Source organism: Procambarus clarkii, chromosome 8 (genome assembly GCF_040958095.1).
Source record: "Procambarus clarkii isolate CNS0578487 chromosome 8, FALCON_Pclarkii_2.0, whole genome shotgun sequence".
Taxonomy (NCBI): Eukaryota; Metazoa; Arthropoda; class Malacostraca; order Decapoda; family Cambaridae; genus Procambarus; species Procambarus clarkii.
Genome location: NC_091157.1, coordinates 51,446,326 through 51,464,743, shown reverse-complemented (window position 1 = coordinate 51,464,743; position 18,418 = coordinate 51,446,326). Strand labels below are relative to the sequence as shown.

Here is an 18,418-nt window from a genome sequence, read left to right as displayed (position 1 = left end):
ATATATATATATATATATATATATATGCAGAATAATAGGCCCTATTATAAAATAGATAGGCCCTCGTATGGGCCTATTGGCCCATACGAGGCAGCTCCTATTTATAACCACCCAATCCCACTCATATACTTGTCCAACCCGTGCTTGAAACAATCGAGGGACCCCACCTCCAGCACGTTACGCGGTAATTGGTTCCACAAATCAACAACCCTGTTACTGAACCAGTATTTACCCAAGTCTTTCCTAAATCTAAACTTATCCAATTTATACCCATAGTTTCGTGTTCTGTCTTGTGTTGACACTTTTAATCCCCTATTAATATCCCCTTTGTTATGTCCATTCACCCACTTGTAAACCTCTATCATGTCACCAGTAGAAAGGGGCCTCAAAATAACAGTTCACTTAGGGTATATTACACTAACAGTAGAAGTCTAAGAAATAAAATTAACGAATTAAATGCTCTTGTCTGCACACAAAAAATAGATATTATGCACTTACCGAAACGTGGATGAATGTAGAAAATAGAGAACTATTAGCTGAATATCAAATAAATGGATTTAAACTATTTCACACAGATAGATATATTAGACGAGAAGGGGGAGTAGCCATATATGTTCGGGACAATTTGAAATGTAGTCTCAAAGAGGGAATCAAAACTGAGCCACACACAGAAACTATTTGGATAGACTTAAACGAAAAAGCAAATAATATTATAATAGGAGTTATATATAGGCCACCAAATTTAGACAGAATGGAAGCAAAGCATCTATGGGTTGAAATATCTAGAGCATCTAGATCTAACAGTATTTATGTCATGGGTGACTTTAATTTTAGTGGAATAAACTGGGTGAACAAAACAGGGAATAGTGAAGCAGAAGATTTTCTAGAATTAATTGACGATTGCTTGTTTACGCAACATATTAAGGAACCAACGCGGGAAAATAATATTTTAGATTTAGTGTTAACTAACAGAGAAAAACAAATTAATGACATCGAATTAGGGAGTGAGCTAGGGAACAGTGATCACAAAGTAATCAGATTTAGCATAGAAAGGAATAGACCTGTAGGAGAAAATTCTGTTAAAGTGCCAGATTTTCGAAAAGCTGATTTTAATAGCCTAAAAATTTTTTTGGGTCAAATTGATTGGAAAGTCTTGGGTATGGGGTGTGGGCCGGTCTTGGAGGGAGACATGAACCCGGCAATAGGTGACGTAAAAGGGGATTTCGATGTCGATTTAATATATAACTTATTTAAGAATTTTCTAAACAAAGCACAGGAACGTAGTATACCATACAAATTGAATAGATCGAATACTAATGACCCAAAGTGGATAACAAATAATTTAAAGAACCTTATAGGTAAAAAGACAGCTTGGTACAAAAGGATTAAGAATGGGGAAGTCAGTTTAGAACAGGAATTCATACAACTGGTTAGAAATGTTAGAAGAGAGATTAGGAAAGCAAAAAGAAACTATGAATTTCGAACAGCAGAGCAAGCAAAGTCAAATGCTGATTAAAAAAATAGAGTCTCATGGTATTGGGGGTGCTATATTAAGCTGGATTAGGGCATGGCTATACCAAAGGAAACAGAGAGTTAGTATAAATGGAATCAAGTCAGAGTGGGAAAATGTTGTAAGTGGAGTGCCTCAAGGCTCTGTCCTGGGACCTCTGTTGTTTATAATATATATAAATGATTTAGATTCAGGTTTGAGTAGCAACATTTGCAAATTTGCCGATGATACGAAAATCGGTAGGGAAATTAATTCGGAGGAGGACTCACTATCACTTCAAGTTGATCTAGATAGGGTTTTGAAATGGTCAAAGGATTGGCAGATGCAGTTTAATGCTGATAAATGTAAAGTTCTGAGGTTAGGTAATGATGATAGAGTTACAAGATACGAGCTAGATGGTGTTGTGATTGCGAAGTCGGATTGCGAAAGGGATCTGGGAGTTATGATTAGTAAGAATTTAAAACAAAAGGATCAATGCATAAATGTTCGTAATAAGGCAAATCGGACACTTGGATTTATTAATCGCAGCGTTAGTAACAAGACACCTGGTGTGGTTCTCAAGCTATATCTTGCTCTAGTTAGGCCCCATTTAGATTATGCAGTTCAGTTTTGGTCGCCATATTATAGAATGGATATAAATTCACTTGAACGTGTCCAGCGTAGGATGACTAAGTTAATTCCCCAAATTAGAAATCTTTCATATGAAGAAAGATTAACAAAGCTTAAGTTGCATTCACTGGAAAGGCGAAGAGTTAGGGGTGACATGATAGAGGTTTACAAGTGGATGAATGGACATAACCGGGGGGATATTAATAGGGTATTAAAAGTATCAACACAGGACAGAACACGAAACAATGGATATAAATTGGATAAGTTTAGATTTAGGAAAGACTTGGGTAAATACTGGTTCAGTAACAGGGTTGTTGATTTGTGGAACCAATTGCCGCGTAACATTGTGGAGGTGGGGTCCCTCGATTGTTTCAAGCACGGGTTGGACAAGTATATGAGTGGGATTGGGTGGTTATAGAATAGGAGCTGCCTCGTATGGGCCAATAGGCCTTCTGCAGTTACCTTTGTTCTTATGTTCTTATGTTCTTATGTTCTTAAATCCTAAAGTTTTTTTTCAGTTATATAGAACTAAGACTAGGGAAAGGATAGGTCCGTTAAAATCTGAGACAGGTCAAATAACGGATAATGACAAGGAGATGAGTAGTATTTTTAACAAATATTTTATATCTGTATTTACTAAAGAAGAACTTTACAATATGCCTTCAGCCGAACAAGTCTATATGGGTGGGGATGAGTACAGGTTTACTAGTTTAGCAGTTACCAGGGAGGATGTAATTAAACAATTAGAAAAACTAAAACCAAACAAATCCCCTGGGCCGGATGAAGTGTTTGCCAGGGTGCTTAAAGAATGCAAAGAGGAGCTTTCCGAGCCACTGTCTACCATATTTAATAAATCATTAGAGTCAGGCAGAGTGCCAGAGTCATGGAAAGTAGCTAATGTGCTACCAATTTTTAAGAAAGGAGATAGATCACTTGCGTCAAACTATCGGCCAATTAGCCTAACGTCTATTGTGGGAAAGTTACTTGAACCAATAATTGCAAATGCAATTCGTCTCCATCTTGAAAAACATAAATTAATAAATGAGTCGCAACATGGTTTTACAAATGGCCGTTCATGTTTAACAAATTTGCTAACTTTTTGTTCCAGCATAGTTGAGGCAGTTGATAGTGGTAAGGATTGTGATGTTGTGTACCTTGAGTTTAGCAAAGCTTTTCATACAGTGCCACATGAAAGACTAATTAAAAAAAATAGAATCTCATGGTATTGGGGTGCTATATTACGTTGGATTAGGGCATGGCTATTCCAAAGGAAACAGAGAGTTAGTATAAATGGGGTTAAGTCAGAGTGGGATAATGTTGTTAGTGGAGTACCTCCATGCCCTGTCCTGGGACCTCTGTTGTTTATAATATATATATATATATATATATATATATATATATATATATATATATATATATATATATATATATATATATATATATATATATATATATATATATATATATATATATATATATATATATATATATATATATATATGCAACAATGATCACAAAAACACTGATCCAAGTATGCAGAATAACCACATATGAAAAATAGAAAATGCTTAACGCGTTTTCGGCTAATTCGCCTTCATCAGAGCAAAGTAGAATCCTTCTACTTTGCTCTGATGAAGGCGAATTAGCCGAAAACGCGTTAAGCATTTTCTATTTTTCATATGTGGTTATTCTGCATATATATATATATATATATATATATATATATATATATATATATATATATATATATATATATATATATATATATATATATATATATATATATATATATATATATATATATATATATATATATATATATATATATATATGTCGTACCTAATAGCCAGAACGCACTTCTCAGCCTACTATTCAAGGCCCGATTTGCCTAATAAGCCAAGTTTTCATGAATTAATGTTTTTTCGTCTACCTAACCTACCTAACCTAACCTAACCTAGCTTTTTTTGGCTACCTAACCTAACCTTACCTATAAATATAGGTTAGGTTAGGTTAGGTAGGGTTGGTTAGGTTCGGGCACATATCTACGTTAATTTTAACTCCAATAAATAAAAATTGACCTCATACATAGAGAAAAGGGTTGCTTTATCATTTCATAAGAAAAAAAATATAGTAAATATATTAATTCAGGAAAACTTGGCTTATTAGGCGAATCGGGCCTTGAATAGTAGGCTGAGAAGTGAGTTCTGGCTACTAGGTACGACATATATATATATATATATATATATATATATATATATATATATATATATATATATATATATATATATATATATATATATATATATATATATATATATATATATATATATATATATATATATATATATATATATATATATGTCGTACCTAGTAGCCAGAACTCACTTCTCAGCCTACTATTCAAGGCCCGATTCGCCTAATAAGCCAAGTTTTCCTGAATTAATATATTTACTATATTTTTTTTCTTATGAAAAAAAAAAATATATATATATATATATATATATATATATATATATATATATATATATATATATATATATATATATATATATATATATATATATATATATATATATATATATATATGATTTAGATTCAGGTTTGAGTAGCAACATTTGCAAATTTGCCGATGATACAAAAATCGGTAGGGAAATGAATTCGGAGGAGGACTCACTATCACTTCAAGTTGATCTAGATAGGGTTTTGAAATGGTCAAAGGATTGGCAAATGCAGTTTAATGCTGATAAATGTAAAGTTCTGAGGCTAGGTAATGATGATAGAGTAACAAGATACGAGCTAGATGGTGTTGAGATTGCGAAGTCGGATTGCGAAAGGGATCTGGGAGTTATGATGAGTAAGAATTTAAAACAAAAGGATCAATGCATGAATGTTCGTAATAAGGCGAATAGGGCACTGGGATTTATTAATCGAAGCGTTAGTAACAAGACACCTGGTGTGGTTCTTAAGCTATATCTTGCTCTGGTTAGGCCCCATTTAGATTATGCAGTTTTGGTCGCCATATTATAGAATGGATATAAATTCACTTGAACGTGTCCAACGTAGGATGACTAAGTTAATTCCCCAAATTAGAAATCTTTCATATGAAGAAAGATTAACAAAGCTTAAGTTGCATTCACTGGAAAGGCGAAGAGTTAGGGGTGACATGATAGAGGTTTACAATGTTTCCGATTGCATTGATAAATAAATTTTTCATACACTTTGATATATTTTCATTTTGATTGAATTATTTTGTGTGACATTGCCTTGGAATTGAGCTGCGTTGTTTGCCATAGTGTTCATTTTGTGAGTATAGTTTATTTGTTTCTTTTTTCATTTTTCTTATTTTTCAGTGCAATTGGTGGTGAAATTGAGCTGTGTAGATTGATCGACTTTTGAATTGAAATATTTCGTTAGTATTTTTTGGTTTGGTTTTGAAAACAAGAAATTGGAAAATACGTTTATTTCACAGCTGCAAATCTGCTACAGACAGCTATGAATCCACCAGCTACAACGGTTACTGCTTTCTTCATGTTATGTCAAAATGACGCATTTGCAAAAAGACTAGGTGAGTACACACACACACACACACACACACAGACACACACACACACACACACACACACACACACACACACACAACACGAACAAGGGACACGTTCCTTGGACGCGAACAAGGGGACACAGGTGAAAACTGAGTACCCACATGAGCCACAGAGACGTTAGAAGGAACTTTTTCAGTGTCAGGTTAGTTAACGGATGGAATGCATTAGGCAGTGATGTGGTGGAGGCTGACTCCATACACAGTTTTAAATGTAGATATGAATCTGTACACCAGTTGATTGACAGTTGAGAGGCGGGACCAAAGAGCCAAAGCTCAACCCCCGCAAGCACAAATAGGTGAGTACACACACACACACACACACACACACACACACACACACACAGGAGGTATCACAGGAAAAGTAAAATAAACACAAATAAGTCATAAATGAAAATCAAACACTCTAACATTGGAAAAATTATTGAAATTGAAATAATTTTCTTTTTCTTTTACAGAATTCTTCAAAATTTTCATGATCATTTAATCATGGTGGTGGTTCTGGACCTAGACGACCGGGGGAAGACCATCATTGGAAACCAGGGACCTATGGCGTTTTAAGAAAATCAGATTGGCTAAAACGCGGATCCTCCTTTTTGTTCTGTTAATAGCACCCTGCTGTTCCTGAGAGAGAAACAAACATTATTCTAATCTTACAGTAAACAATAATTATGTAAGTCTCGATTTAAAAAATCTTGCCCAAACGTTCATGATTGTTTTTTAAGTGTACTAAGTAAGATAAGTGTCTTGCTTCACTATCATAAAACACAAGTCTTATATGTGGCATTTTGGGAGAAGCCGGAGTACAGTACTGTATACGTCTGGTGGTTGGTGGGGGGGGGGAGGTTGCTGCGATACAACCCCATGTAATTCCAGAGAAGACGGGCACGTATACAACCCTTACAGTCACAATTATATTTTATATAATTATAAAGCAAGTGTGTGAGGATGGGTGGAGCGGACATGCAATACAGGACCAGTGTGAGATGTGGGAGGGCAAGACACAGTCCAGAAGGCAAGTGTGAGACATGGGAGGAACAGCAATCACTTTCGGAATCAACACAGCAAATTTACTGTTTTACCGAAATCCAGCTATAAAAACATCCTGAAGATCATGGCAGAGACCATTATCAATTGCCTACAGATGATGAAGAACGCCTCACAACAACAGACTCAAGAAATCACTTGTGTAATAATGGACAAGATCCTGCAGCAGACCTCAGTTACACAAGAAACAGAATGAGACAAGACAGAGCACAAGAGGACAAACAACGCGACATGGACATACAGACAACCAACAACAGTCGGGTAGTCAAGACACTAGAGCATAAAAATCCACAAAAACAACTGCAAGAAGTAGTGGCAACTCAAGATCAACGGAATCATTCAACACAAGAGACAGACAAGTCAGTGAACCATCACTTGGCCAAGTCCCAAGTCCAAACTGGATTGGTAACTGACAAATTTAAAAAACTCTTCACAAGTCAGCGTCTTTCCTTGTGTAGCTTCTGGGGTTCAATGGCCCCTCAGCCCGCCGGTTAGTCGTATGGTCAAAAAAGGCTTTTGGACGCGGCTGCTCGCAGCCTGACGTATGAATCCGGTAATTCTTGGAGGTGTTTGTCAAGGAGGTGTGTTTGTGTAGCGGGAGTGTGTCAACTTTTAAGCGGTCCAATAATTATGATGACTTATAGAGCGCATTCTGAAGTAGAGTTGAAGTAGAACTTCTGGTTGCAATTCTTTTAACCATGTCGTAGCTCAGTCGATTAGGGCAGCGTCTGGGATGCTCTCGGACGTAGGTTCGAACCCTCGTTACGGCCCATATGTATTTGTTCATTTGAGGCATCACGCTATTGTCATTTCTGTGTGTAATGAAGTAAGGGCGAAGAGGTAGAACGGCCTATTGACAGAGCTCGAGTGCATGGGGTAATTGCGTAAAATCATGGTTTGTGTCTCGGAGAGGCTGCAGGATCCAAGTAAAGTCAGAAGAACTTCTGGATGCAATTCTGTTAACCTTGTTGTAACTCAGTCGATTAAGGCAGTGTATGGGATGCTCTCGGACATAGGTTCGAACCCTCGTCACTGCCTTTGTGGATTTGTTCATGCAGGAAATTCTGTAGTTAGTTGGAGACTCTCAAACGGGTGTTCAACTTTACAAACAGAAATGCTAGCCATTCAAAATGCTTTGGAACATACTCTTGCTGAACACAGACAACATGTTATACATACAGATTCGAGAACTGCCACTGAAACCTTCCAACAAGAACACATACGTGATAACATCCATCTGACCACAAACGTCATAGCATTAATGCAAAGATTCAAAAGTCAAGGCCGTCGGGTACTTATCAACTTGGTTCCAAGTCATGTGGGATTAATAGGGAAGGATATTGTACACAAAGTTTCAGAACTTGCAACTAAGAGAAGAAATATAGACATTTACATTTCACAGAGTCCATCACGATTTAAGTGAGTACAGTTAATTTAAATAGAGTAATGCAGAAGATGTACAGTGACCACAACAAAGCAGCAGCAACATCAGGATCTGCGGTTTTGTGCAAGAATTCAACTAACTAGGAACCGCTTATTTTGATAAAAGGAAGCCTTTTATCAAAATACACAAAACATAAGTACACTTATATAGCATCAAGCTTCGATACCCATGTGCATAGGAAATAGGTATACAGGTTCCAGAAGTTGGGAGGAAATGTCAGCACTGTGGAGAAATGCCTGACACACACCACTGAAACATTATCTAACACAGTGCAGTCACAAACCCAATATGATAACTATGATTCAACAGAGCAGAAGAAGTTGTTAAACACATGCAGCATATTCATACTGAAACGAACATACAAGTCATAAATACTCATACTCTGCCTAAATAAAAGAGAAACAAAAACAAGTAACACATAGTGGGCCAGCCAGAGGCTTAAGGCCTTTGCCAGAATAACACTAAAACAAATAAAAATAAAAATGTGTTAGTCTACTGTACTTTGAAGAGTAGGTGTTAGTTTATTGAGCTTTGAAGGGCAGGTGTAAGTCTACCGAGCTTTGGAGGGCAGGTGTTAGTCTACTGTGCTTTGAAAGTCAGGTGTTAGTCTACTGTGCTTTGAAGGTCATATGTTCGTCTACCGAGCTTTGAAGGTCAGGTATTAGTCTACTGTGCTTTGCAGGGCAGGTATTAGTCAACTGTGCTTTGCAGGGCAAGTGTTAGTCTACTGTGCTTTGAAGGTCATGTGATATTATACTATGCTTTGAAGGTCAGGTCTTAGTCTACTGTGCTTTGAAGGTCAGGTGCTAGTCTACTGTACTTTGAAGGTCAGGTGCTAGTCTACTGTGCTATGAAGGTCAGGTGCTAGTCTACTGTGCTCTGAAGGTCAGGTGCTAGTCTACTGTGCTTTGAAGATTAGATGCTAGTCTACTGTGCTCTGAAGGTCAGGTGCTAGTCTACTGTGCTTTGAAGGTCAGGTGCTAGTGTACTGTGCTTTGAAGGTCAGGTGCTAGTGTACTGTGCTCTGAAGGTCAGGTGCTAGTCTACTGTGCTCTGAAGGTCAGGTGCCAGTCTACTGTGCTTTGAAGGTCATGTGCTAGGGTGCTGTGCTCTGAAGGTCAGGTGCTAGTCTACTGTGCATTGAAGGTGAGGTATTAGTGTACTGTGCTTTGAAGGTCAGGTATTAGTGTACTGTGCTCTGAAGGTCAGGAGTTAGTATACTGTGCTTTGAAGGTCAGGTGTTAGTCTACTGTGCTTTGAAGGTCAGGTGTTAATGTACTGTGCTCTGAAGGTCAGGTATTAGTCTACTGTGCTTTGAAGGGCAATTGTAAATCTACGGTGCTTTGCAGGTCAGATGCAAGTCTACTGTGCTTTAAGGTCAGGTGTTAGTCTTCTAAGCTTAGAAGATCAGGTGTTAATCTTATAAACCTTGAAGGTCAGAAGTGAGCCAACTGTGCTTTAAAGGACAAGTGTTTGTCTACTAAACTTTGAGGGTCAAGTGAGAGAAAACTGTACTGTGAAAAACTGTGAAAACACACACACACACACACACACACACACACACACACACACACACACACACACACACACACACACACACACACACACACACACACACACACACACACACACAAACACAAACACACACACACACACACACACACACACACACACACACACACACACACACACACACACACACACACACACACACACACACACACACACACACACACACACACACACACAAACACAAACACACACACACACACACACACACACACACACACACACACACACACACACACACACACACACACACACACACACACACACACACACACACACACACACACACACACACACACACACACACACACACACACACACACAACGCGAACAAGGGACACGTTCCTTGGACGCGAACAAGGGGACACAGGTGGAAACTGAGTACCCACATGAGCCACAGAGACGTTAGAAGGAACTTTTTCAGTGTCAGGTTAGTTAACGGATGGAATGCATTAGGCAGTGATGTGGTGAAGGCTGACTCCATACACAGTTTTAAATGTAGATATGATAGAGCCCACTAGGCTCAGGAATCTGTACACCAGTTGATTGACAGTTGAGAGGCGGGACCAAAGAGCCAAAGCTCAACCCCCGCAAGCACAAATAGGTGAGCACACACACACACACACACACACACACACACAGGAGGTATCACAGGAAAAGTAAAATAAACACAAATAAGTCATAAATGAAAATCAAACACTCTAACATTGGAAAAATTATTGAAATTGAAATAATTTTCTTTTTCTTTTACAGAATTCTTCAAAATTTTCATGATCATTTAATCATGGTGGTGGTTCTGGACCTAGACGACCGGGGGAAGACCATCATTGGAAACCAGGGACCTATGGCGTTTTAAGAAAATCAGATTGGCTAAAACGCGGATCCTCCTTTTTGTTCTGTTAATAGCACCCTGCTGTTCCTGAGAGAGAAACAAACATTATTCTAATCTTACAGTAAACAATAATTATGTAAGTCTCGATTTAAAAAATCTTGCCCAAACGTTCATGATTGTTTTTTAAGTGTACTAAGTAAGATAAGTGTCTTGCTTCACTATCATAAAACACAAGTCTTATATGTGGCATTTTGGGAGAAGCCGGAGTACAGTACTGTATACGTCTGGTCGTTGGTGGGGGGGGGGAGGTTGCTGCGATACAACCCCATGTAATTCCAGAGAAGACGGGCACGTATACAACCCTTACAGTCACAATTATATTTTATATAATTATAAAGCAAGTGTGTGAGGATGGGTGGAGCGGACATGCAATACAGGACCAGTGTGAGATGTGGGAGGGCAAGACACAGTCCAGAAGGCAAGTGTGAGACATGGGAGGAACAGCAATCACTTTCGGAATCAACACAGCAAATTTACTGTTTTACCGAAATCCAGCTATAAAAACATCCTGAAGATCATGGCAGAGACCATTATCAATTGCCTACAGATGATGAAGAACGCCTCACAACAACAGGCTCAAGAAATCACTTGTGTAATAATGGACAAGATCCTGCAGCAGACCTCAGTTACACAAGAAACAGAATGAGACAAGACAGAGCACAAGAGGACAAACAACGCGACATGGACATGCAGACAACCAACAACAGTCGGGTAGTCAAGACACCAGACCATAAAAATCCACAAAAACAACTGCAAGAAGTAGTGGCAACTCAAGATCAACGGAATCATTTAACACAAGAGACAGACAATAAACTTAAGTCAGTGAACCATCACTTGGCCAAGTCCCAAGTCCAAACTGGATTGGTAACTGACAAATTTAAAAAACTCTTCACAAGTCAGCGTCTTTCCTTGTGTAGCTTCTGGGGTTCAATGGCCCCTCAGCCCGCCGGTTAGTCGTATGGTCAAAAAAGGCTTTTGGACGCGGCTGCTCGCAGCCTGACGTATGAATCCGGTAATTCTTGGAGGTGTTTGTCAAGGAGGTGTGTTTGTGTAGCGGGAGTGTGTCAACTTTTAAGCGGTCCCAATAATTATGATGACTTATAGAGCGCATTCTGAAGTAGAGTTGAAGTAGAACTACTGGTTGCAATTCTTTTAACCATGTCGTAGCTCAGTCGATTAGGGCAGCGTCTGGGATGCTCTCGGACGTAGGTTCGAACCCTCGTTACGGCCCATATGTATTTGTTCATTTGAGGCATCACGCTATTGTCATTTCTGTGTGTAATGAAGTAAGGGCGAAGAGGTAGAACGGCCTATTGACAGAGCTCGAGTGCATGGGGTAATTGCGTAAAATCATGGTTTGTGTCTCGGAGAGGCTGCAGGATCCAAGTAAAGTCAGAAGAACTTCTGGATGCAATTCTGTTAACCTTGTTGTAACTCAGTCGATTAAGGCAGTGTATGGGATGCTCTCGGACATAGGTTCGAACCCTCGTCACTGCCTTTGTGGATTTGTTCATGCAGGAAATTCTGTAGTTAGTTGGAGACTCTCAAACGGGTGTTCAACTTTACAAACAGAAATGCTAGCCATTCAAAATGCTTTGGAACATACTCTTGCTGAACACAGACAACATGTTATACATACAGATTCGAGAACTGCCACTGAAACCTTCCAACAAGAACACATACGTGATAACATCCATCTGACCACAAACGTCATAGCATTAATGCAAAGATTCAAAAGTCAAGGCCGTCGGGTACTTATCAACTTGGTTCCAAGTCATGTGGGATTAATAGGGAAGGATATTGTACACAAAGTTTCAGAACTTGCAACTAAGAGAAGAAATATAGACATTTACATTTCACAGAGTCCATCACGATTTAAGTGAGTACAGTTAATTTAAATAGAGTAATGCAGAAGATGTACAGTGACCACAACAAAGCAGCAGCAACATCAGGATCTGCGGTTTTGTGCAAGAATTCAACTAACTAGGAACCGCTTATTTTGATAAAAGGAAGCCTTTTATCAAAATACACAAAACATAAGTACACTTATATAGCATCAAGCTTCGATACCCATGTGCATAGGAAATAGGCATACAGGTTCCAGAAGTTGGGAGGAAATGTCAGCACTGTGGAGAAATGCCCGACACACACCGCTGAAACATTATCTAACACAGTGCAGTCACAAACCCAATATGATAACTATGATTCAACAGAGCAGAAGAAGTTGTCAAACACATGCAGCATATTCATACTGAAACGAACATACAAGTCATAAATACTCATACTCTGCCTATATAAAAGAGAAACAAAAACAAGTAACACATAGTGGGCCAGCCAGAGGCTTAAGGCCTATGCCAGAATAACACTGAAACAAATAAAAATAAAAATGTGTTAGTCTACTGTACTTTGAAGAGTAGGTGTTAGTTTATTGAGCTTTGAAGGGCAGGTGTAAGTCTACCGAGCTTTGGAGGGCAGGTGTTAGTCTACTGTGCTTTGAAAGTCAGGTGTTAGTCTACTGTGCTTTGAAGGTCAGATGTTCGTCTACCGAGCTTTGAAGGTCAGGTATTAGTCTACTGTGCTTTGCAGGGCAGGTATTAGTCAACTGTGCTTTGCAGGGCAAGTGTTAGTCTACTGTGCTTTGAAGGTCATGTGATATTATACTATGCTTTGAAGGTCAGGTCTTAGTCTACTGTGCTTTGAAGGTCAGGTGCTAGTCTACTGTACTTTGAAGGTCAGGTGCTAGTCTACTGTGCTATGAAGGTCAGGTGCTAGTCTACTGTGCTCTGAAGGTCAGGTGCTAGTCTACTGTGCTTTGAAGATTAGATGCTAGTCTACTGTGCTCTGAAGGTCAGGTGCTAGTGTACTGTGCTTTGAAGGTCAGGTGCTAGTGTACTGTGCTTTGAAGGTCAGGTGCTAGTGTACTGTGCTCTGAAGGTCAGGTGCTAGTCTACTGTGCTCTGAAGGTCAGGTGCCAGTCTACTGTGCTTTGAAGGTCAGGTGCTAGGGTGCTGTGCTCTGAAGGTCAGGTGCTAGTCTACTGTGCTTTGAAGGTGAGGTACTAGTGTACTGTGCTTTGAAGGTCAGGTATTAGTGTACTGTGCTCTGAAGGTCAGGAGTTAGTATACTGTGCTTTGAAGGTCAGGTGTTAGTCTACTGTGCTTTGAAGGTCAGGTGTTAATGTACTGTGCTCTGAAGGTCAGGTATTAGTCTACTGTGCTTTGAAGGGCAATTGTAAATCTACGGTGCTTTGCAGGTCAGATGCGAGTCTACTGTGCTTTAAGGTCAGGTGTTAGTCTTCTAAGCTTAGAAGATCAGGTGTTAATCTTATAAACCTTGAAGGTCAGAAGTGAGCCAACTGTGCTTTGAAGGACAAGTGTTTGTCTACTAAACTTTGAGGGTCAAGTGAGAGAAAACTGTACTGTGAAAAACTGTGAAAACACACACACACACACACACACACACACACACACACACACACACACACACACACACACACACACACACACACACACACACACACACACACACACACACACACACACACACAGAACACACACACACACACACTAGTCCCAGAACTAAGAGGCATGAGTTATGAGGAAAGGCTGCGGGAAATGCACCTCACGACACTGGAAGACAGAAGAGTAAGGGGGGACATGATCACAACCTACAAAATCCTCAGGGGAATCGACCGGGTAAACAAGGATGAACTTTTCAACACTGGTGGGACGCGAACAAGGGGACACAGGTGGAAGCTGAGTACCCAAATGAGCCACAGAGACGTTAGAAAGAACTTTTTCAGTGTCAGAGTAGTTAGCAAATGGAATGCATTAGGAAGTGATGTGGTGGAGGCTGACTCCATTCACAGTTTCAAATGTAGATATGATAGAGCCCAATAGGCTCAGGAATCTGTACACCAGTTGATTGACGGTTGAGAGGCGGGACCAAAGAGCCAGAGCTCAACCCCCGCAAGCACAATTAGGTGAGTACAATTAGGTGAGTACACACACACACACACACACACACACACACACACACACACACACAAACACACACACACAAACACACACACACACACACACACACACACACACACACACACACACACACACACACACACACACACACACACACACACACACACACACACACACACACACACACACACAAACACACACACACACACACACACACACACACACACACACACACACACACACACACACACACACACACACACACACACACACACACACACACACACACACACACACACACACACAAACACACACACACACACACACACACACACACACACACACACACACACACACACACACACACACACACACACACACACACACACACACACACACACACACACACACACACACAACGCGAACAAGGGACACGTTCCTTGGACGCGAACAAGGGGACACAGGTGGAAACTGAGTACCCACATGAGCCACAGAGACGTTAGAAGGAACTTTTTCAGTGTCAGGTTAGTTAACGGATGGAATGCATTAGGCAGTGATGTGGTGAAGGCTGACTCCATACACAGTTTTAAATGTAGATATGATAGAGCCCACTAGGCTCAGGAATCTGTACACCAGTTGATTGACAGTTGAGAGGCGGGACCAAAGAGCCAAAGCTCAACCCCCGCAAGCACAAATAGGTGAGCACACACACACACACACACACACACACACAGGAGGTATCACAGGAAAAGTAAAATAAACACAAATAAGTCATAAATGAAAATCAAACACTCTAACATTGGAAAAATTATTGAAATTAAAATAATTTTCTTTTTCTTTTACAGAATTCTTCAAAATTTTCATGATCATTTAATCATGGTGGTGGTTCTGGACCTAGACGACCGGGGGAAGACCATCATTGGAAACCAGGGACCTATGGCGTTTTAAGAAAATCAGATTGGCAAAACGCGGATCCTCCTTTTTGTTCTGTTAATAGCACCCTGCTGTTCCTGAGAGAGAAACAAACATTATTCTAATCTTACAGTAAACAATAATTATGTAAGTCTCGATTTAAAAAATCTTGCCCAAACGTTCATGATTGTTTTTTAAGTGTACTAAGTAAGATAAGTGTCTTGCTTCACTATCATAAAACACAAGTCTTATATGTGGCATTTTGGGAGAAGCCGGAGTACAGTACTGTATACGTCTGGTCGTTGGTGGGGGGGGGGGGGATGTTGCTGCGATACAACCCCATGTAATTCCAGAGAAGACGGGCACGTATACAACCCTTACAGTCACAATTATATTTTATATAATTATAAAGCAAGTGTGTGAGGATGGGTGGAGCGGACATGCAATACAGGACCAGTGTGAGATGTGGGAGGGCAAGACACAGTCCAGAAAGCAAGTGTGAGACATGGGAGGAACAGCAATCACTTTCGGAATCAACACAGCAAATTTACTGTTTTACCGAAATCCAGCTATAAAAACATCCTGAAGATCATGGCAGAGACCATTATCAATTGCCTACAGATGATGAAGAACGCCTCACAACAACAGACTCAAGAAATCACTTGTGTAATAATGGACAAGATCCTGCAGCAGACCTCAGTTACACAAGAAACAGAATGAGACAAGACAGAGCACAAGAGGACAAACAACGCGACATGGACATGCAGACAACCAACAACAGTCGGGTAGTCAAGACACCAGACCATAAAAATCCACAAAAACAACTGCAAGAAGTAGTGGCAACTCAAGATCAACGGAATCATTCAACACAAGAGACAGACAATAAACTTAAGTCAGTGAACCATCACTTGGCCAAGTCCCAAGTCCAAACTGGATTGGTAACTGACAAATTTAAAAAACTCTTCACAAGTCAGCGTCTTTCCTTGTGTAGCTTCTGGGGTTCAATGGCCCCTCAGCCCGCCGGTTAGTCGTATGGTCAAAAAAGGCTTTTGGACGCGGCTGCTCGCAGCCTGACGTATGAATCCGGTAATTCTTGGAGGTGTTTGTCAAGGAGGTGTGTTTGTGTAGCGGGAGTGTGTCAACTTTTAAGCGGTCCCAATAATTATGATGACTTATAGAGCGCATTCTGAAGTAGAGTTGAAGTAGAACTTCTGGTTGCAATTCTTTTAACCATGTCGTAGCTCAGTCGATTAGGGCAGCGTCTGGGATGCTCTCGGACGTAGGTTCGAACCCTCGTTACGGCCCATATGTATTTGTTCATTTGAGGCATCACGCTATTGTCATTTCTGTGTGTAATGAAGTAAGGGCGAAGAGGTAGAACGGCCTATTGACAGAGCTCGAGTGCATGGGGTAATTGCGTAAAATCATGGTTTGTGTCTCGGAGAGGCTGCAGGATCCAAGTAAAGTCAGAAGAACTTCTGGATGCAATTCTGTTAACCTTGTTGTAACTCAGTCGATTAAGGCAGTGTATGGGATGCTCTCGGACATAGGTTCGAACCCTCGTCACTGCCTTTGTGGATTTGTTCATGCAGGAAATTCTGTAGTTAATTGGAGACTCTCAAACGGGTGTTCAACTTTACAAACAGAAATGCTAGCCATTCAAAATGCTTTGGAACATACTCTTGCTGAACACAGACAACATGTTATACATCCAGATTCGAGAACTGCCACTGAAACCTTCCAACAAGAACACATACGTGATAACATCCATCTGACCACAAACGTCATAGCATTAATGCAAAGATTCAAAAGTCAAGGCCGTCGGGTACTTATCAACTTGGTTCCAAGTCATGTGGGATTAATAGGGAAGGATATTGTACACAAAGTTTCAGAACTTGCAACTAAGAGAAGAAATATAGACATTTACATTTCACAGAGTCCATCACGATTTAAGTGAGTACAGTTAATTTAAATAGAGTAATGCAGAAGATGTACAGTGACCACAACAAAGCAGCAGCAACATCAGGATCTGCGGTTTTGTGCAAGAATTCAACTAACTAGGAACCGCTTATTTTGATAAAAGGAAGTCTTTTATCAAAATACACAAAACATAAGTACACTTATATAGCATCAAGCATCAACTTATATAGCATCAAGCTTCGATACCCATGTGCATAGGAAATAGGCATACAGGTTCCAGAAGTTGGGAGGAAATGTCAGCACTGTGGAGAAATGCCCGACACACACCACTGAAACATTATCTAACACAGTGCAGTCACAAACCCAATATGATAACTATGATTCAACAGAGCAGAAGAAGTTGTCAAACACATGCAGCATATTCATACTGAAACGAACATACAAGTCATAAATACTCATACTCTGCCTATATAAAAGAGAAACAAAAACAAGTAACACATAGTGGGCCAGCCAGAGGCTTAAGGCCTATGCCAGAATAACACTGAAACAAATAAAAATAAAAATGTGTTAGTCTACTGTACTTTGAAGAGTAGGTGTTAGTTTATTGAGCTTTGAAGGGCAGGTGTAAGTCTATCGAGCTTTGGAGGGCAGGTGTTAGTCTACTGTGCTTTGAAAGTCAGGTGTTAGTCTACTGTGCTTTGAAGGTCAGATGTTCGTCTACCGAGCTTTGAAGGTCAGGTATTAGTCTACTGTGCTTTGCAGGGCAGGTATTAGTCAACTGTGCTTTGCAGGGCAAGTGTTAGTCTACTGTGCTTTGAAGGTCATGTGATATTATACTATGCTTTGAAGGTCAGGTCTTAGTCTACTGTGCTTTGAAGGTCAGGTGCTAGTCTACTGTACTTTGAAGGTCAGGTGCTAGTCTACTGTGCTATGAAGGTCA

At 39.9% G+C, this 18,418-nt stretch overlaps 1 protein-coding gene across 1 annotated transcript in view; it reads left to right on the top strand.

The window, feature by feature from the left end:
- Positions 1 to 6,960, top strand: part of LOC123751874 (F-box DNA helicase 1-like) — a 100,351-nt gene extending 93,391 nt beyond the window's left edge. The window contains exon 10 of the mRNA XM_069320781.1: positions 6,862 to 6,960. Within this exon, the coding sequence (XP_069176882.1) occupies positions 6,862 to 6,960 (99 nt within the window). The remainder of the gene's footprint in view (positions 1 to 6,861) is intronic.
- The last annotated feature ends 11,458 nt before the right edge of the window (positions 6,961 to 18,418 follow it).